General features: G+C 43.5%; 1 protein-coding gene and 3 long non-coding RNA genes across 5 annotated transcripts in view; 1 reads left to right on the plus strand and 3 right to left on the minus strand.

Annotated features, from left to right (window-relative positions):
• Positions 1–2561, minus strand: part of LOC103387110 (uncharacterized) — a 4257-nt gene extending 1696 nt beyond the window's left edge. The window contains exons 1-4 of one of the 2 annotated variants that reach the window (XR_522394.3): positions 2471–2561; positions 2231–2300; positions 1130–1296; positions 587–723 (exon numbers count right to left, since the gene is read on the minus strand). This is a non-coding gene — a long non-coding RNA (uncharacterized LOC103387110). The remainder of the gene's footprint in view (positions 1–586; positions 724–1129; positions 1297–2230; positions 2301–2470) is intronic. The other variant, XR_001760821.2, reaches the window with a different exon arrangement.
• A 425-nt stretch (positions 2562–2986) lies between these two features.
• Positions 2987–8250, plus strand: six2a (SIX homeobox 2a). Its single transcript, XM_008321624.3, has 2 exons — positions 2987–4372; positions 6482–8250. Exons 1-2 carry the CDS (start codon positions 3813–3815, stop codon positions 6795–6797), a joined length of 876 nt encoding a protein of 291 aa, XP_008319846.1. The 5' UTR covers positions 2987–3812; the 3' UTR covers positions 6798–8250.
• On the minus strand, positions 4059–8739 carry LOC103387111 (uncharacterized). Its single transcript, XR_522395.3, has 4 exons — positions 8524–8739; positions 7066–7121; positions 4304–4362; positions 4059–4174 (listed from the first exon to the last, which is right to left on the minus strand). It is a non-coding gene; the product is annotated as an uncharacterized LOC103387111 (long non-coding RNA).
• Positions 8740–10364: 1625 nt separating this feature from the next.
• LOC103387114 (uncharacterized) lies at positions 10365–14854 on the minus strand. The gene is made up of 7 exons (XR_003051358.1): positions 14151–14854; positions 13140–13169; positions 12954–13102; positions 12697–12806; positions 11846–11920; positions 11666–11749; positions 10365–10824 (listed from the first exon to the last, which is right to left on the minus strand). It is a non-coding gene; the product is annotated as an uncharacterized LOC103387114 (long non-coding RNA).
• Positions 14855–21366: the final 6512 nt, after the last annotated feature.

Consider the following 21366-nt stretch of genomic DNA (forward strand, 5'->3'; position numbering starts at 1 on the left):
CCCCCCCCCACCCCACCACAGAGCGGCTCAGCTACAATTTGGAGAGGAGAGCGTTTCCAGCACCTCTCAGATATTTCACGCTTCCTAACCCTCCGACGCTGAAGTCCCCCTCAGACCTGTGTCTCGTCAAAGCCCAGGTCCAGGTCCACGAGTCTCGCGCTGATTTATGTCAACGCTACCAACGACTGCAAACACACTCCAGCCTGGAATTATGTATTATTACCCTCTACAATTTGGCAAATGGCGCACGGGGCAGAGTGTGCAGCGGCGGCACGCAGACGACGTTCTGTCCTCCGAACACCCCCCCCCGGCCCCCCCCCCCCCCCCTGCCCAGTTCTGCGGCAGGACAGTGTCTCCTCCAAACTTCACTCATTATGATTATACAGGAAACCAGTGTTAGAGGGAGATAAAGTGACTCTCACTGATGTCCAGGTGAGACGCCCCCCCCTCGGCCCCCCCACTGGACCACACATGTGCATCAGGCCTGAATTATTACAGTTGAGAAAGAGGCGGGGGTGGAGGGCACGGGGGGGGGTCATTATCTTTTACCACCTTATGTTGTTCACACCCTCTTGGCTTCACTCACCTTCACTCTGCTGAGCCTGAACCTTGAACCTTGAACCCTGAAGCCTGGTCCCTGGTCCAGTCCAGTCCATCGACCTGTCCAGCAGCCACACACACACCAGTCCAGTCTGCTCTGCTCTCCTGGAAGAGTCCCGGCCTCTGGAGTAACAAGACAGATGTAAACAACCAATTATTGGATGGAGTCTGGACCAGAGGCTCGGAGCAGCACACACACGGCGGCTCTGCTTCTAATAATTTCTCTCCGTCTCAGAGAATGTTACTCATCAGCCCCTCGTTGGGCTCCTCTCAGCTCAGCGCATGTAGCTCTCTTAGAGGATAAAAGCCCTGTGCCCCCTCCTGTACAGACCCCCCCTCCACACACACACACACACATAACCACTCTGCAGCGCACACAGAAATCACACACACATCTTGCAATAATCAGCTCAATTAGTGGAGGTTGTGGTGGAGAGTGGCCGAGGTGAGCGGTGGGAGGTTGTGAAAACAGGAGGATTGGCTGTTGGAGGAAACAGGATCTCGGTTCATCAGCAGGCGTAATAATCACCGTCTCAGAGCCGGAGCCTCTGATCAGACTGATGGCTGGAAACAAGTGGTTTACAAACACTGTCAGGGTCCAGACACCCGAGCCTGATTGGTGCTGTCACTGCTGGGTCACACACTGGGAGCATGTCTGACCGAGACCAGGACCAGGACCAGGACCAGGGAGGACAACTGACCAGAGGAGAAGATCTCATTAGTTGGGCTTCGGGTCTTTTGCCTTTTGACAAAAACATTTCAAAACATTTCATGTTCTGTTTATAATCCCAGGATCACTGACAAATCCTGAACTGAATCTCAGGTCTTCGTACCGATGTCATTTAAGACGTTCTTAGAGAATCCACCTCACAATGAGAAATGGGACAAAAACATCCTCCATGTTGGCGTCCCACTTCTCAACAGGAATTATGACATTTTATTCATTTTTATTTGGATTGTTGTAATTGTTTATCAACATTTAGCTCCAATAATCTAATCTAATCTTCCTCCTCCACAGTTTCACTGTCAGAGGTGATCAGTCTTTTATTTCTCCCTAAAGTCAGTTTTAAATCTGTTTGTACTGCAGTAAAATAAACTGCAGCTCATACTTAGCCACAGTATATTTCAAAATCTAAATTAAAAATATAGAGGGTAAATGACTGAAATATAAAAAAATATCTGACACTAAAAAACAACATATTCAATATATGATCACAAAATAAATGTAAATATAAATATAATATTTCAATGATGTTAAGACAATTGACAACAGTTAACTAAGTAACAGATGAACAGAAGTCAACGTTATAAAATCTAATTACACAAAATACTAGGAAAAAAACCCTGATATTATTATTTTAACAAAAATCAAAAATGATAATTGTTGTTTTTATATATTATAAACAATAATACATTTTCTCACCGTCACTCTCTGACAGATGACGTTCATCATAACGTCACTAAATCTTCACCTGCTGCTGTGGTTGACGGCTACAGTATATCCGTTAGCTTCACCTGTTAGCTACATCCGTTAGCTTCACCTGTTAGCTACATCTCCTTTGGTCACGTGATTTGTTTTACTATCGGCCGTTCCTTTTTTAGGTGTCATTTCAGCTAACTTTACACTAACCTTTAGCCACCTTCTTGGTTAGCTAACTGCAGGTGTGTTACGTCATCTCGTTTTTTTTCTCCGTCTTCACCTATAAATGAGACAAAGGTACGTTTTTACTGCTCGAAGGTATAATCAATACTTTTGGCTGTGACGCAACACGCGCGCACGCGCGCGCGCACGTGTGTAACACTCTGACTCTTAGACTGTCAGCGCCACGCGGTACCGACGTCTTCAGTGATAAACAGAACCTACACTCACCGACGTCCTGTCCCTGTCTGTGGCTCCGCGCTCTGCCCGGAGAACATCCGCACGTGCTCTCGCTCTCTCTGTCTCTCTCTCTGTCTCTCTCTCTGCCCAGAGAACAGCCGCACGTGCTCTCTCTCTCTCTGTCTCTCTCTATGTCTCTCTATCTCTCTCACCCACCCACACACACACTCGCTCCTTCAGGTCCATCATATCTGTGCATGGACAGAAACAGAAACATAATTCCATTAAAAAATAATTGACATGATCAACAATTTAGCTAATTAAATTTTTTTTAAACGTTTAAAAAAAACCTCAATTTACCAGTAACTGATTAGTTTTTATGTCATTACACAGTTCACAGGTACCAGATGAATATATATAGAATAGAATACCATTATTGAACTATTATCTGTTATCTATCAGTAACTGTCAGCAATTATTATTCAATTTAATTATACATATGTATGTATGTATATATATATAATTTAATTATATATATATGTATGTATGTATATATATATAATTGTCCTCGATGTTTGGAGGCAGTGTGTCTGTGTCTGTGTCTGTGTTTTTACGTGGGCCTTTCATTGACTGCCGGTTGTCAGTGATTTTTCCATCTGTAATGAAACAATAAACCAAGAGTTTCAATGTGTGTGTGTGTGTGTGTATAAAGTGTACTGACAGCAGAGCGGAGTCACGGACGTGGAGCTCCTTCTCTCCGACTCCTGGCCCTCCTAGCACTCTAGCGCCATCCTTCCCCCAGCTGCAGCAGCAGCAGCAGCGCTGAGCTCTTTGGCTGAGGAAGGCGTCTGTCACCGTGAGGCGAAAGGTAAAAAAAAAAAAATTTAGCAGAAAGAAATGTCAGGAATATTTGTGCCGGTGGGCGGGGTCTCCGCTGAAGGAACAATCGTGGTGACGGTGCCAGGGAGCCACCTCACCGCAGATTAGGTTTCTCTGAGTGACAGCGTCTCCATGGCAAATAATTTGACTCAGGCTATTGTCTTATCCTCGCCTTCCCCGGGTCATATAACCGACCAATCAGAGCTCTGCTAATCGCTGCTGCTGCCAGTTTACAATAATATTATTAAAACCAGTCAACGAGTCCGCTCCGCAGGAGTAGGTTATGTTGGACGGGTGTAGGAAAGGTGGAGGAGGACGGTGGAAGGAGAAGCAGCTCTGTGAAGACGCCGTGTGGACACGGAGGCTGTGAATGACTTTGTGGCTCCGGAAGTTGTCAAAGTTTTAGACTTTAGAGAAAGAGGAGGAAAAAAAAAAAACTAAAGCCGAAAAAGTTCTCTCTGTCACCGATGGACTGGGAATAAACCGGGATTAAGGCACGATCTCATCTGTCGCCATGTCCATGCTGCCGACGTTCGGCTTCACGCAGGAACAGGTTGCGTGTGTGTGCGAGGTGCTGCAGCAGGGAGGAAACATCGAGCGGCTCGGCCGATTCCTCTGGTCGCTGCCGGCGTGCGAACACCTCCACAAGAACGAGAGCGTCCTCAAAGCCAAGGCCGTGGTCGCCTTCCACCGCGGGAACTTCCGCGAACTCTACAAGATCCTGGAGAGCCACCAGTTCTCCCCGCACAACCACCCGAAGCTGCAGCAGCTGTGGCTGAAGGCGCACTACATCGAGGCGGAGAAGCTGCGGGGCCGCCCGCTGGGCGCCGTGGGCAAGTACCGGGTCCGCAGGAAGTTCCCGTTGCCCCGGTCCATCTGGGACGGAGAGGAGACCAGTTACTGCTTCAAGGAGAAGAGCAGGAGCATCCTGAGGGAGTGGTACACCCACAACCCCTACCCTTCTCCCAGGGAGAAACGAGAGCTGGCCGAGGCCACGGGACTCACCACCACTCAGGTCAGCAACTGGTTCAAGAACCGGCGACAGCGGGACCGAGCGGCGGAGGCTAAGGAGAGGTAGGCAAAAAAAAAAAGAAAAATTAAAACTATATTATTATTTATATAGGAACGTGTGTGTCAGATTTTACTCAGACTTTTCTAAATAATCCCGGTTGTTAATCTGAGAATCGTACACCGCGAATAAAATGCACAAACACACAAAAAAAACTTGACGTGACAAGATATTATTTTTTAGAGAGAAAATTTGAAGCAAAACCACTGGATAATTCTGACAGAGTCGCCTTGTTTGTGGTTTGTTGTCATGTCACAGCCTGAATTGATTTAATTTAATTTAATTCACATTAAATTAAAAAAAGGGAAAAACCCGCATCTACACAGTGGTCACGTGGGTTCGGACTCAAACAAACTTCACGTCAGAGTAAAGAGAAATAAGGAAAAAAAAAATTGAACAGAGGGAAGAGAACGAGTGTGGTTCAAGGTGTGGTTCTACGGCCGAGGCTGTGACTTCACCCGGAGTTGGTACGGTTTTTTTTTAATTATTTTTTTACAAGAGCAGGCAGAAAGGTATAAGACTGTGGTTTTATTTTGTTTTTTTAAGAGCAGGCAGAAAGGTATAAGACTGTTGCTGTTGCTGCTGTTGCTGCTGCTGTTGCTGCTGCTGCTGGTAGCGGCGGTGTCTGCTTTCACCCTCTGGCCATTTAATTCGGGCTGAAGTTTGCCCGTAAATCATGTCGTCTCACTGCAGGGAACCGTCCACCGCCACTTCGTTCCAATTCCTCCTGCAGTGGAGCTGATCAGTGATCAGTTCAAAGACACAGAGCAGAGTCGGTTCCTCGGTGCCAGGACTGACCCGAGTTCAGCCGAGCGGCTGTAAATACTAACAGGCTGCAGGTTGAACAGACAGATTTACGGCCGTGGGGTCAGATCACTGTAACTGTGCACGGCTCACACCGACGGCCTGTAATTATTTCACTGACTTGACTAATTGTTTGCACCTCGTGTCCATTTATAAATCACCGGAGTGTGTGAGTGTGTGTGTGTGTGAGTGTGTGTGTGTTAAAAGCAGGTGGGATTCTAATGTACTTATATACTGCTATAATTAAAGTCGTTTTTCTTTTACACTCGAGCGGAGAAATCACAACAACTCTGAAATAATGTGGAGATATATTTGAAAAAAAAATCGTTGATAAATACAATCAAATCTATGTCTAATAAATTTAATTTAATGAACAACTGTACAGTGGAAAAAAAACCCATAAACAATGACTAGTGTAAATGAAGGAGCGGACATTTTTAAACAGACACTTGTTTCCGATGTCGTCGATAATTATCGTTAACGACTGCAAATGATTATGATTAACGGAAGAGTGTGTTGGACTGTTTCATTCCACTCTGTTATTGTAAAAGTAAAATAAACGTCAGTCAAGGCTTTAAACCTCTGCCGGTGTCGAACTAGAAATGATAGATTATATATAACTAATTATATGAATAATCTATAAGTCTATAATTGTGCTGGGAAACATCATCAATGACAGGTCTGTTCTTTTCTTTGTGTTTAAACGTGTTCTGTGTCATTGTAATATTTTTTTAAATTTTTTTATCACGGTATCTTTACATATCGTCAAATAAACCGTGCCTTTAGTTTCACCGTCTTCCTTCACTGACGTCATTTTCTAGAATAAGCTTGTGTTTATTACTGGGCCATTAAGTCATCATACATTATGATTCTGTGTAGTATTGTTAGTGATACTACTACTACTCTGCTGTAGTGTTATTGGGTATTTACAGTAGCTGCTGGAGGTATTAATCTGTGTGTGTCACGAAGTAATCTAATCTGTGCACAGATTACTTCAACATTAAACTACTATTAAACTAAAAATGCCCCAGTGACCCTTCTACTGCCCCTCGACCCCCTCCCTCACTGAAACACAGACGCTGTGGACCAGTGTCACACACACACACACACACACGTATTTCTAAAATATAAATTTTTTTTTTTTTTGGGACCAAAACATTTGTGCTCCGGTTCATCAGTGGGCCCCCAACCCGGTCCTTTAATTTAATTAGAATCACGTCACTTTCCTTTTCTAGATCTGTGTTGGTGCAGCGGTGTGTGTGTGTGTGTGTGTTATTGTTGTTCAGTTTGTTTGTGTTTTGTGTTGACAGAGAAAACAACGAGAACTCCAACAACAACAACAGCCACAACCCCCTGACGTCCTCCATGAACGGAAATAAGACTCTGTTGGGAAGTTCGGACGACGACAAAACGCCCTCGGGGACACCGGACCACACGTCCCCGAGCCCGGCTCTGCTCCTCGGCTCTAACAGCGGTTTACCGAGCCTGCACGGCCTGGCTCCGCCGCCGGGGCCCAGCGCCATCCCGGTACCGAGCGGCGCAGACTCGGTGCACCATCACCACTCTTTGCACCATGACACCATACTGAACCCTATGTCTTCTAACCTGGTGGACCTCGGCTCTTAAAGAGAAGCATCACGTGACTTGAATAAACTCCAGTCATTTTCTTTTCTTTACTTTCTTTTTTTTTTTTTTTTTTGGATAAGCGAGCCCTCCTCCAGGTGAACGGACGAGTCTGAACCACGCACTCGGGAACACGCAGCCACTACAACAGTCATGTCTCAGCAGTTTTCACCTCCGTTTCTACCAGAACACCCACTGTTACCACCGAACCGAACCGAACCGAGCTCAGTTCCCGGGATTTTGTCAAGAGCAGCGCCCGTTAAAGTCTCACCTTTGTCCGTTTGTACTCACTCTGATCCTCGGGGATGAACAGACCTGAGGTGGAGACTGTAAGAAAAAAAAGAAGAAAAAAAAGGTGAGAAAAGGAAGAAAAACAACAACCTGAAACTCAATACGTTTCATATTAAGACGTCTTAACTCTTGTCATTATAATGATGTTATTTTAGAGGTTGACAAATATGAACGGAGACGGAGGGACATTTGTTTTTTTCCACTTCCGTTTTTTTTCTCTCTCTCTCTAAGTCTGGGATTTTCTGAGGAAGAGGACTGGACAGGAGGACATGGCTAATATCATACGTCACAGTTGTCAAATATTTTAACACAAACGCGAAGACAGAAATCTGACGTTAAACCCACGACTTTGAACATTTGAATGGAGGAATCTGAGTCAGTGTTGAAATCAGAAAAAAGAGTCACAGTTGTAAAAGAAAAAAGAAAAAACACATTCAACAACTTTAAGGTCTAATAATAATTATTATTATTATAACATTAATAAAACAATGAAATTGTTGTTTTTTTTAGACTACATGCAATATTTTTTCCCGATCCAAAATTTAACTCTAAAATCCACAGTATTTATATTTAGATAAAAACCAACTTTGGTTTTTAACATAATTCTGCCAACACTGCGAGGTTTGTGGCACAAATCCGACTGTATAAATTACACTGTCCTATTTATACATAAAAGTGACGGCAAAATATTCTGATTTAAATCTCACAAATAAAAAATTACATTTTTTTATAAATGTATCATTTTTTTCTAAGATAAAGGCCAGGACTTTGGGATTAACGTGACGATATTCTGATCTTTCTTTCTTTTAATTGTGACTGTTTTCATGAAATGTCTTTTATTCTGATTTCAAACTCCTGCTTTGGATTTCCCCCTTTTTTCTCGATGAGAAAAAAATTCCAAACTTCATGTTCTTGCTCCAATCCTCTTCTCCAGCAGAGCCATAAACGGTTAAATATAAATATTGTTTTTTTTTATCTACACTTCAAGGTTTGTTTACATCTCCAGTGTCTTATTAGAGCCGTAATGAGATGGAACGTCTTATCATATTATTATAATGTAAATATGTTCATGTTCATTTGGAAGAGACTGCATGTTAACTTGGCGACAAGTGAAAACCAACTCAGCTATAGTTTCATATACTCTTTACAATAAATGAAAAAAAAAGACATGAATTTAAATCCACACTTTGTTGTTGTTGTTTATAAAGATCGGTCTGCAGTTTATTTTCAATTAATTACGTTAATTTATCGACGTCGTTACATTAAATTAAATGTAACACAAGATCGCGTCTGTCAATCAAATATTTTTGAACTTCATCAGGCACTCTTTCTATTATCAATTAATTCTTATATTAAAAATATATAACATCTGCTGCAGAAAAAAATATTACTATATACACACATATGTAAATATATTTTTTTTAAATAAAAAAAATACCTCTTGACCTGCTGCAGAACTCGATCTGAACCCGACGCTTGTTCTTCTGAGTCCGCGGTTATTGCGAAAACTGTGACGTCACACTCTAGGCCTTCCAGCTTCAGACAGTTGTTCCTGCAGGAGAAAGGAGACACCGTGACGTGTGGGCAGATTATAGTCCGGGACAACCCGGGATTATCTAAGGCTCTCATCATAAGGACTGAGTCCAGAACACAGAGATTACAACCCGGGATTATCTGAGGCTCCCATCATAAGGACTGAGTCCAGAACACAGACAATAAATATTTTTAATTTAGTAGACATTACTGAAAATAATCAAATATATCGTAAATATTGGTCAAAATAAATATTTTTAATTTATGTAGACATTACTGAAAATAATCAAAAATATCGTAAATATTGGTCAAAATAAATACATAAAAATAAAAATAAGTGTTAAAGGCAGAATGATCAAAATAAGCCTCCAACAAGTTCATATTCTTGTCCAACATCTAAAGACCTGGACTGAGTCACGGTGTTCACAAAAAGACGAAAGTAAAAAAAAGTAAAAGTTGAGGCTGGAGAAAGTCATTAGACTAAATCTCAATTCTCACTGTGGTAATCGGCTTCATTTATTAACTTATTGCTGAAATAACTTGGTGAGAAGGTTCTGTCCAAATCAGCCAGGATTAGTCCAGGTCAATAATTTGGGGATTAAAGTAATTTTTCTTGTGTTGATGACTGTCGTTTGGCTCGTGGAACCGATCCGTTCACACAAAGTGAGTGCATGCTTGTTTTCTCTGCAGATGCTTTCTTTTCTTCCCTTCCATATTGAATGTCGACTGAAAGGTTAAAGTTGAGGTGAGTCAACAGAGTAAACAGAGGAGCCGACACTCAATCCAGCGCTTTAGAAAAACAACAGCGGTGAAGAGAGAGCAGCATGTGGCGTGTGGCTGCTGAGCTGTGGGCCAACGTCAGGGAAGCCTTTCCAGCAGCAGCAGCAGCAGCTCTGTGATGTTCAAGTGATGACACATTTCCTCCACGCTCGGCTGACAGGGGAACAGAAGAGCTGTAGGAGTGTGGAGACTGATAAGACAAGTGAATGTTGACAGAAACCCTGAGAAGAAGCTTTACTGGCGTCAATCATCTTCATCTGCAAAGTTACACTGCCACCTAGTGGGTCTACTGCCATATCCCAGGGCGGCCCTCACCACCTGAGAATTCACCACAGAGAGAGAAAGAGAAAACACAGGCAGAGGGCAGTGGATCTAATGTCAAGAAAATTGAATTCATATTTTACTGTGATTCCACTGTCTTCACAGCAGCGCCCTCTGTTGATGACAGATGAGACGTTAACAGAAGGATAGTAATCAACATCTACATCTACAGCCCACAGAGGAAGGTATGGTCCAACCCAGAGAGGAAGGTATGGTCCAGCCCACAGCCAAAGATCTGAGGTCACTCCTACGCCTGGTCCAAACTTCCTGATGACTTCATTGTTCTCATATATATCCAGAAGGGTCCGCCAAAGACAACAGTGACGAAGGCTGAGAGGGCGTTACATGTCGTGTTCACCTGGTCCGGCAGGTTCCTTCTAATAATGGATTATTTTATGTCCTCGTCCAGACATCAGTAATGGAAGAGTGCGAGAACACATACCATGTATACGCTGAGGATCAGTGGCTCCAGCTCGCTGAGGTCAGACGTCCAATCACAGGTGGAGGATGAACATGGGTCCGTGTCCAAACATCCACCTACAGCCCACTCTCACTGTCTCTGTTCAGGTCCACGTAAACGCTTAACCCATTTTTTTTTAAATACGCTCTCCGATCTTCAGGGATTTCTGGGTTTCTTTACACGTAAAAGCTCATCCTTTTTTTTTTAACTACGCTCTCAGATCTTCAGGGATTTCTGGGTTTCTTTTCAAAATATTTTTTTGTTATCCTACAATAGCTGCTGCACTACACACACACACACACACACACACACACACAGAGGAAAAGCTGACATGAACTGGGAGAGTTTCCTGTTAGTAAAGGTTAGGGTAACCTCATTATTGTTTTGATCATCTGATTTGAAAGGAGAAGTGTCAGGTGTTGGACAGGTGTCGACCCGTTCCTGCCGACACCCCCACACATCCAGGCTGTTGGATCCACCGTCAGCCGAGGCGGTGAAGAGACGTTGATTCTCCGTGGCCCGAGGACAGACGTGATGAAACCAGAGGAGATGATTGTCCCTCATCGTGCACAGACACATCACACAACACCGATGGTTTACTGGAGTACGCCGACTCATCTTCATCGTGGTCTTCATCACTCTCACCTGTTTACACATCATTAACAGAATGAGTTAACGAATAAAACTGAATGAAACTACACGTAACACGTACAGTATATTTGGACTGAATATACGACACCTGTAATGATCCAATCATTTGACTGAAGCTTGAATTATGTTAATGAACAAATGATGAACGTCATGTTTCTACATTTTCCCCTCTAGTGATTATTGTAATTAATTTATGCGATTTAAAATAAACATAATGACAATAAAAGAAATAATAAAATTAGTATTAAGTTTATATTTTATTATTAATATAATACTGCAGATAAAGTTATCATTATATTAACTCTCATGTTTATTATTTTACTATTTATTTTTAACATTTAATATGAAGTAATTATTTAAATCCCCATTTTTCACAGAAAAGTTGTTTTTATATTTCAGTGAAATTTTCAATCATATATTCAAGTGACACTTAATGACAAAATATTTTTGCCTGAGACATTTGTTTCAGACATTTTGTGCCGAGATTAAATTTGTCATTTTCTCTCCTTCACCAGCTGCGGTCACCACAGAAGGAGAAACATTCAAAAAGAAAAACCAAGCGTTCGCTCTGGGAAGAGTTCCTGTCACCATAATGATTTCTCAAAGTTTTTTGTCAGCCTGAGAACACAAAAACCTCCAAAGAGAAGAGAAGACAACGGAGTGTGATTGACGTGGAGGTCGAGGCTCATTAACTGTGGAACCTGTCGTTACATGAAGTTCGCACTTCACTAATGTCAGCTCCGTGGAGATTATTATCATCATTTGATGGATTATTACTCCCTGTGGGCAAATTGTCTTTACACTCACAAGCCTTGAGGTAGGTCAGAGGTCAAACCTTTAAAGCAGCAGAAGCCTGAAAACTGGGGCAGATTCTCTCAGCTGAATGAGGAGAAGGAGGAGGAGGCGCAGAAATGTTCCTCTGGTTCAGGGTCGGAGCAAAAAAAGACGAGATTATTTTAATAATGACATAATCCAGATTTGAAACACGAACAGAAAGTGAGGCTGTAAAACTTACCAAAGAAATAAAGACACGTTGTTGGTTGAACTGCCTAGTCATGTGACCGCAGGGCTCAGCGGCAGAAGGAAGAACCTGAGGCAGAGAAAAGGAAACTGTTTTCTATTGAACACCTTGATCAAACTGCAGCTGCAGAAAAAAGGTAAACAAAAAACTGTGACGATTACTGATACACAGAAATTAAAATTTCTTGGCCGAAACTGAAACACCAAAAAAAATAATTATTAACACCACTGCATTTATGGCTATGACTGTGAACTAAACCACAAAAAAATCAAGGCACCGCAATTGCAGCAATTAATAATAAATAAATAATTGTCAAAATAATTAATTGTCAAATGTCAAGCAGAGAAATTAAATCTACTGATAGTCACATGAGAAGTCAGAACAGAACAGCCTTCCTATTATTATTATTTGAGGAACTCTCTGGCAGGAACACTGCTTCTCGGTCTCCAAGCAGGTTCTCCAGGTCCATCGTGGCCCGCTGCAATTTGTTTTGTTTTGTTTTTTTATTTCTCTCTAAGGTTCCTATTTTATTTTTATATCAAGTACTTTTTCATAAAATATTTGGTCTAGTACTGACCTAATATTTCCTGTAGATGTTTCCGTTTTTCACCACATTTACATTTGTGTGTAAACACATTTATGTTTTTTTAAATAATCTGTTTTTTACAAGGTGAAAATTGTTTTTGAAAATGTAATGACAAAAGGTATAAATTAAAGAACCTTCTTAATTTTACCTTTAAACCCACAACAACCTCCTGTGACCCATTTGTGATCCCAGAGCCGGTGTTTGGAGTGGACTCTTTCAGTCCAATGTGTTTATCATATTGACCGTGACAGTTCCTGACCTGAAGTGTAGCCTCACATCAACTTCACTTGGACTTCTGGTCAGGAGGACAAAGTCTTCCTTCTCCTCCAGTTGAAACCGAGAGCGGACGATTCATCAGCGCAGATCAAACTGTCATGTCGGATGAGAAAAACATGTTTAATACTGAAATTCTTCTCTGTTAATGTGAAACACATGAGATCAGAGTGGAGAGTGGAAATCCAGCAGGAGGAGGAGAGACTGCTGCTCAGCTCAGGTCCTGCTGCTAAAAATACTCACTTTCAGTCACTTTGTTTAACATAAAACGCCGGTTCAATAAAATGAAACAGACGCTGGTTCTCGCTCTTTTTTCTGGTTGTTTTCCAGTGAGGTTTGTGTACACCGGAGGAAAAAAAAAAAGGTAACAATAGCAGGGTCCAGCTGGTCACCTGTGCTCGGTAACAACAGCAGGGTCCAGCTGGTCACCTGTGCTCACCCTGAGCTTTAAAGTGTTCCCTGTGAAGGAGATTTTATAGTTAGCACACAACACCATATAACCAGTGGGTTTTTGTGAGTGAGTGAATGGTGAAAATGTTTGGTTAAGAAAAAAAAAGAAGTTAAAAACATTAAAATCCAAATTCACAGACTTAACTTGAGCAAACCATTAGCCAAACATGTTGAAAATGTAGAGAGCAGCTAACCAAAATCATGAGAAGAATTTAACAAAATCTAAAAGACAAAGACAAAACAAAAGAAATCAGGAAATGTACCAATAAGTAGCATGCACATTTTAACGATCAACAAATTTCCTGTTAGTGAACTTTTAAGCTAATAACTAGTTATATTCTTGGCTAAGATTTAGCTACTCTTTTGTCTGATCGTTTTGGCTAATGTTAGCTGTTGGCTATTGGCTAGCTTGTGGCTAATCTCCTAGCTTTTGGCTACTTCGAGACTCATTTCTGGTTCTGTTCTGTTTCAGTTTATTCCGTGCTGCGCTCAGCTAAACTTTAGATATTTCTGGGGTTTAATCTGCGTCATATTGTGGCTTCTTTCTTTCGTTCTTCATTTACTTTCACTCCGCTCTGAGGTCAAAACATGGCCGACATGTTTATCGATGAGCAACTGAATTAAACCTCTTCTCAGACATTATCCAGTTGCGGTGTATCAGGTGTGCCCCATAAAAAAGGGATAAAGCAGCGGGGGTGAGTCAGGGGAGAAGAAGGTGGAGGTGGAGGGGAGGAAGGGAAGCCACGGTGTAAAGTTACGGTCAAAAAAAGAGAGAGTCAGAGGGATGGGCCGGGGGAGTACGAGCATTAATGCACTCCCTGTGTGCAGCAGGTCGCTTTTAGCTACAGCAGGCAAACGCGCGCGCACACGTGCACTTGAGGCCTTCAACTCTGTATCACTGCTCACCTGTGACTGAAACTACATGTACTGTATCGTTTTATGTATACATTCGAATCAAGATTCAACATTTTGTTTTTTATTGTCACTCACACTGTGGGGCGGAGAGCTGCGTCCTCACTGGATAAAGCTCCAAGAGTAGAGAAGTTTGAAACGTCCAACATTCACGTCACCAGAGTGAGACTGTACACTTAGCCCCGCCCACTGTAACCGCAATACACAACGACAACAATGGCAGAAACCGTGCTCCTTCTGACCGTGTTGGAGCAGCTAATTCAGTTACTTGGTGTGCTACAGCTAGCCACCGCCGTGTCTTCGTGTTTCCCTTTCGAGTTTGTTTACAGATCGCATGCGTTACTTGCTCATGTAATGTGGCTTCTTGTTCGGTTTTCTGAACTTCCGGTTCAAATCTGTCTAAGTTAGAGCGTGGTTAACACAGCGCCACATACAGGGCTGGCAAATAAACTACAGGGACGCGGATTTCTCAAGTGTCCACAGGCTACATATGTACATATATCATATATATCGACAAAACAAGGACATTGTAAAATAACAATTAGCCCAGCTACAAGGTACAACAAAGAACCACTTCAGAAACGTTGTTGTAATTAAGCAAATATCTCCGTAAAGAATTACTCAGTATCAAAGTTATAATTCCACTCGCGACAAATGTCGATAGCTGGTTAGTACATTTGTTGTTATTTTATTTCCCATTTTAAAAAAGGAAAATTAAGAAAACCGTTCGTTTCAGTAGCTCTAAGACACTAGCGGCCCGCCGTAAAACAACAGGATATTTAGCGCATGCGTACGGTCTTAAAGGGCCAGTACACCTTTTTATCAACGTTTACCAAATCACATAGAACAGTGACTCTAGTATGTTTTAACAACTTTAACCATTATATAAACTAACCTAAATTAACTCACTCATCATTAAACCAACCATAAAAAGATAATGTACATTACGTCTCAAAAACTCACCTTGTTTATTACTTTGATGAACGGAAGGAATTACCTTTGTCTTTGTACAAAAATGCACCTGAATTTATAGGAACCGTTGAAATTCATGTCTTGATGTCTTCAGTGAAGTCCACAGTTAGGTTTCAATACAAAACTCAACCCCCATGACTTTTGTGGAGAAAATGTTATTTTATTATTGTATATATTTTTATTTGTCTTCATTTTATCACCTACAGCATTTTCTCTCCAGAAAACTCTCGGTAAAAAAACAGGTCTTACGGACAAAGGTTTTGGGTATTTGTGTGTGTGTGTGTGTGTGTGTCCCTGTCTACTGTAAATTGCTGCTCAGCAGAGCCGGACTCTGCTGGTTCTGATGGCATTAAGTTCACTCCAATGGTTTTTCCAGCTCCGGTCACCTGACACCGCTCCATTAAATCTGTCCGTGGTCTAGAGATTAACTACCGGGTTCCCTCTGCTGTGACTGGGTGTTCACTCTCAACGCCGCGCTGCAGGTTAAATCATGCCGAGGATTTTCACAGGGCTCTGTATTTCATCTTCAGCTCCACCAGACTCTTTACTTGATCTTGTATCAACTCTCAGAGAAGAACGTCCCCTAGAGAGGCTGCTGTGGAACAACTTCATTCATCAGTTTAATTACTGCTGGTCATATCTGTTACACACACACACACACACACACGCCACTGCACACACACCATTCATAAAACAACTTGTCGTGTACTCACCTTTGCAACTTTTTCAATTTCATGACAGAAGAACTTTTTTTTTTTTTTTTTGCTAACTCTAAGCCATTTGGTAGCTACCAGCTGTGACATGATACATTTGTGCTTATATTTTGTCTTACTTGAGCTGCGGATGGTAAACCTATTACTTTTTCCTAACATAGATTAGGTGTGGTAACTCCTGCTACATTTTAATGTTTCATATATTCTTTTAAACACAGCTAATAGTTGGTGTTTTCATTATCTTTGAGGCTAATAATTTAGCATTTTGTTTTAGTTTAAGGTTAAACTGCTGTCGAGCTAAATCTGGTGTTTTCCGCATTTTTTCAGTGAACATTTTTTCAATGTTTCCCATGTATTACTTGCGGCAAATTTTAGTTTCTAGCTTGTCTTTTAACTACAAAGACACTTTTCTACTAAATAGGATCGCAACCAACTCAACTAAAAACCCTCATGGTATGACGAAAAATTCGAAAAATGTCCCGGGCGGGGGTGGGGGGAGGGTGAGTTGAATTAAGCAGCAACATAAAGATGACGTGACTTTGTTTACTTTGTGTCAAACGTCTCATAGTTATGCACTGTAGTGATGCAGAGCTCTGCCAATAATCAAGTGGTGATGACGGATCTCCACCTTCGCAAAATGTCTTCTCTTTTGTGTCTGCATTTACAACTGACTATATGTTGGTCGTGGTGCAGCCTGAGGCTGACGGAGCCCCAGGCTCCGCCAGTGATGTTGTGATTCTGAGGCTGTTGTTTGTGGAAAAAGAAGGTGGAAAATCACTCGTCTCTCAGTCAGCTTCACCTGACTACGGAGTTCATTGGACTTTCTGTTTGTGGTTTTTTTTTTTTGTCCACTGTACGTCAGTCGTAGAGACTTGTCCAGCAGAGGGAGTGGATGACGGCAACTTTGCACAAATTTGATCCAGTTTGGTTTTGGTGTGGATTGTTCACACTGGGCCGTTCTCTCCGTCACTGTTTACAGTTCAGGAGCCTTCGTCTGTTTCCAGCTAAACACACTAACGGGTTTAACCTGCCCTACCACTGTCTCAGCACACACACACACACTGTGTGTGTGTCTGTGCAAAAAAAAAATTCGTCGGCATCCTCACCCAATTTTGAAAGAAAACTTCAGTTTTGAGAAGACAACAGTATAAACTGACTGATATAAAAGTGCACGACCACCGGAAACAAAACACAAATGAACACCCCCTGCTGGACTGACTGGGAGTTCGACTGGAGCTGGAACCGTCGTTTGTTCCTCCTCTTGAACGTGTTCTTATCTGACAGACAAAGACACGCTGTCTGTGTTGGGTCACAGCCCACATGGTCTCTGGGTCACATCCCATTTTACTTTAACCAAACTGAGGAAACTGACTGAGGCGGCTGGGGTGGGGGGAGTGTGGGGACTGGGTGGTCGGGAGGGAGGGAAGGGTGTTTCTGCTACATCGGTGCATCTTAAACTATGGCGCACACACAGACACACTGGTGGAACTTGGGTTCCCTCTAGCGGTAGATGGAGGAATCTGATTTCAATTCGGTTTAACCGAGTCACCGAATCCCCAAAGAATCGTCTGTTTTTCATGGAGCACTGCTCCTCTTGGGGTGGTTGACAGGTAAAACAAGGTGGCTGGGGGCACCTGGTACCCCCATGGTCTACCTATGGTGCCCCTGGGGTATGTTGTGAAATAAAACTACCCAAAAACAGGGTCAAAAATGGTACAGTTACTGTTCTTTTTGAATCAGTGACACTTGAAATACTGTTCAAACGGGTGTAATGACAATGGTAAGAAGAGCGCCTACTACTGGTTGTCCCAGAACCTGGAGGTGCAGCAGTTGTAGCTCTATTTCAAAAAGGTTGGAGAGCCATGATGACAGATGCACTGCGTTATCTACACTCCTCAGGGTGACTGTGAAGGTCACGTCAACCATGAGGTCATGTGGTCACTGCCCACTAATCAAAGAGTCAAAGATTTGGGACAGGGTCAGAGTCCAGCTGAGAGGTCAGAGCAGGATGACCTCTACACTAACCTTTCAGATCTGTTTGTCCAGTGGTGGAAAAACTGCAAGAAAATCAAATCAACTCTGATTATTTACTGGTGTTAATGAGCAACAACAGAATGATGCTGCTGATGCTGCTGCTGCTGCTGCTGCTGCTGCTGCTCTGAAGCTGGTTAGGAAGCAGTGAACATGCAGGACGGGGCCAGTACACACCTGAATAATTGATGTGGTGCGGGGGCCACCTCGGGACGGAGGCTGTTTTTAGCGCGAACCCTTCAGAGATGCTCTTCACCAGACTCATGTACAGGAAGGTATTAAAAATGGAGAAGCGTGGTCGGACTGAGGAGGCCTCACCTCTGGAGCTCACTTATTAAGTAGAACGTTACATCTTCGTGGACATGTCAAACAGATGTTCTCATGGACTGGGCGGAGGTTGGAGGTTCGTTCCGGGCTCCACAGTTTGTTCCACATGGTTAGACTCTCTGTCCAGGAACAGCCTGGACAAGTAAAACCTCTCAGAGAGAAGCGGACTTTATGAGTGAGTGAGTGAGTGGAGAACGTCACCGAGCTCCTTCTGTGGAAGTGGGTTCCTCACCTGCTACGCCGATGGCTCACTCATCTGTTCAATACCACCTGTTAGTTCCAGGGGTCGCACCTCTGCCTGATATAGACGTCACGGTGACAGAGAGTCAAGAAGATCGTGGACATTCTCGGAAACATCTGTCCCTCCTCAGATTAAAGACCGAGTCATCACGACAGGAAGTGATCACAGACAGAGTTCAAGTCCCTCTGAGCCCCCGTCTCCCCGGCCCCCCCGGGCCGCATGTCTTGTATCATAGTCCACAGTGTGTACCTAATGAAGTGGCCGGAGAGTGCGTGTATTTGTTGATGTTCTCTTCGCTCTTTGATTTTCCACCACACTGATCCGATCTCTCGGCTCTAAAGTGCATTTTTCGCCTCCAGGGTCCATTAGTTAATACGTGTGTGAATGTCAGATGTTTGTCCGTGAAGCTGCTGATCTGGTGGACCTTAAACCGTCTGCACTGACCCTGGACAGCGACCAGTAAGTCACGCACGTGACCCTGGAGCCAGGCCGAGTGAAGCCGACTCCCTCCGTCAGGTCCTCCTTCTCTGTCCTCCTTCTCTGTCCTCCTTCTCTGTCCTCCTCCACCCGCAGCCTCTCTTCATCTGTGACTAAATGCAGGAACGGTTCTCCGACATCATTTGACTTTCAGCTGATCAAACTTTAATGCGCTGCGTCCTGTACTCCGTGTGTGAGTTCGGAGCATGAGTGAGGGAAGCGCGGCTTGACTGGCCGGCGGCCGTCCCTCTGTGGATGTTCTCTGTGTGTGTTCGTGTCTCTAAATGGAGGAGTGGAGCTGCAGCTTCGGAGGCCACTTCGACACAGACCGAAGACAAACAGTCAGCAGGTAAAAAAAACCCCGCAGGTCTTCAAGACAACGGCCTGGAACAAGAGCTGGACTGAGGGTGAGGAACTGAGCCGACAGAGGTCAGAGGTCAGAGACCGTCTGTGGGAGTTCGTCTCTGAGACAGAGGAGATATAATTTTCACGAATGTGTCTGTAAATAATAAAAATGCTTGGCTCCTTCTGGATACAATGGTTGGTATTAACACCAACCGTTCAGTATCCGCGTCAACCACAAATTTAAAAAGTAAAAATTATTATAAAAAATGATTAAAAACTCTGGACCTTCGTCTGAATATGAAAAAACAAAAACAACTAAAATCCAACACACTCCACTCACAGAGGAACCGCTGGAAGAACCGTACCCAAGTCTGTTTCAAAGTTCACCACTAGATGGCAGTAAAAGAACACGTTTATCGTCCTGTGGACCGTGGAGTCTCCGCACCTGCCTGTCTGGCAGCCCGGGTCTCTGCTAATCCATCCGTGGCTCAGTGAATAGAGGTTAAATTGATAAGGACCCCAGCCCCCCGCCCCCCCCTCACCCCCATCTCCCCCATCAGTACGTGACCTTTTGTTGAGTGTGAGGTCGCAGAATAGGAGGCGTGACATCAGGCAGAACTGAGGCTTTTGTTGCTCACGGGCCAATCGCTGGTCAAAAAAAAAAAAGAAATCTAAAAACAAATAAAAACATATTTAGACTTGTTTCTAACTCTGACGTCAGACACGTGCACGTTGTGGAAGTGAATCAACTGGAAAACTTTTTTTTTTCATTAATATTCATTAAAAATTTCAAACGTCCAAAATGAATGGCTTTCATACAAAATTCCATTTTTGAATTTTGAATTCCAACTATTTATTCCTTTGCCCTGAACTGTGGACGAAGTGTCCAGACTGGAGTCCAAAAGTCCAGAAGTCCAGAGGTCCAGAGGTCCAGAGTCTGTGGTCCTTTGGACCAGAGATGAGTCTGTAAAATCTGTTTCAGGAGCTGATTTTCTCTACTGAACACTCACTCACTCTGGGACTGTGTGTGGGCGAAACAATATGTGTTGTTACCATGACAACAGTTGTATTTTTTGGGACTGGTCCACAGGAGTTGGTGTCCAGATCCATCCGCTGCTTTAAGAACTGGCTGAGGCGGGAACTCCAGCTGACAACACAACAGTCTTCAGCATCAGTTCTGACAAGTTCTGACTCGTGCCTGTAGGTGGCGCTGGGTGGGCCCAGTCTGAGAACAGAACACAGGTGCTGCAGCTGACCGGGTCTGCTCAGCCCGGGCCCACCATGGACTCCAACCACTGCACTGGAACACACACGGTGAGCCAGGGAGCCTGCACTCGTGCGTGTGCGTGCGTGCGCGCGACAGTTGCGTGGGTCTGAGTGAAGTGCGCGCTGCTTGTCTTTCATGTTGTGCTTGTTTTAAAAAGAGCAGAGCTGAACAAAAACAGCGTCCACACTAATAACCATCAGACTGGAGTGTTTCTTGACACCTCTCCTCTCTCCTCTCTCCTCTCTCCTCTCTCTTCCTCCTCCTCCTCCTCCTCTTCCTCCTCCTCCTCCAGCCTTCACTCAAACACTGCACCTCCTATAACCTGAGCAGCCCGTACGGGTCGTCATGGCAGCAGCAGGTCCTGTTTGTGACCCTGGAATATTTAATTGTTGAAGTACTTCTGGGTCATGAGACCAGGTGATGTCCTTCAGTCTCTGGGCCCCGGCAGGGCGCTGAGTCAGAGAACAGAGACTCCTGGGTTCGATTCCCAGAGGAACCGCACGCTTGGCGCCAGCAACTGTCAACACAAGAATTTCCCAAGTACGAGATCAAGTTCTATTTTTTTAAGCTTCGTTTGTTTTTGTTTTAATCATCTCATCTAATCTGTTTTGTAATCAAACATTTCCTTTTTTTTCTCACCTGCAAATCAACTGCATTAACAATCATTGTTAATCATCATTGCCCCCCCCCCAAAGCCCTCCTACTATAAAACTACACACAGGGAGACAAATTTAACAGAATGTTTTTAAACGTTTTAAAAAAAGAATTCTGAAGTTTTTACATCAAAGTTCAGGAAAATGAAAAACCTGTCTGTGGTTCGAGGCCCGTGAGTTCACACAGATGAGTTCACAAACACAGGGGCGGACCCCCGACCCGTCCGGGTCACTGCTGCTGCTGCTGCTGCTGCTGCTGCTGCTGCTG

Source organism: Cynoglossus semilaevis, chromosome 12 (assembly GCF_000523025.1).
Source record: "Cynoglossus semilaevis isolate Cse_v1.0 chromosome 12, Cse_v1.0, whole genome shotgun sequence".
NCBI lineage: Eukaryota > Metazoa > Chordata > Actinopteri > Pleuronectiformes > Cynoglossidae > Cynoglossus > Cynoglossus semilaevis.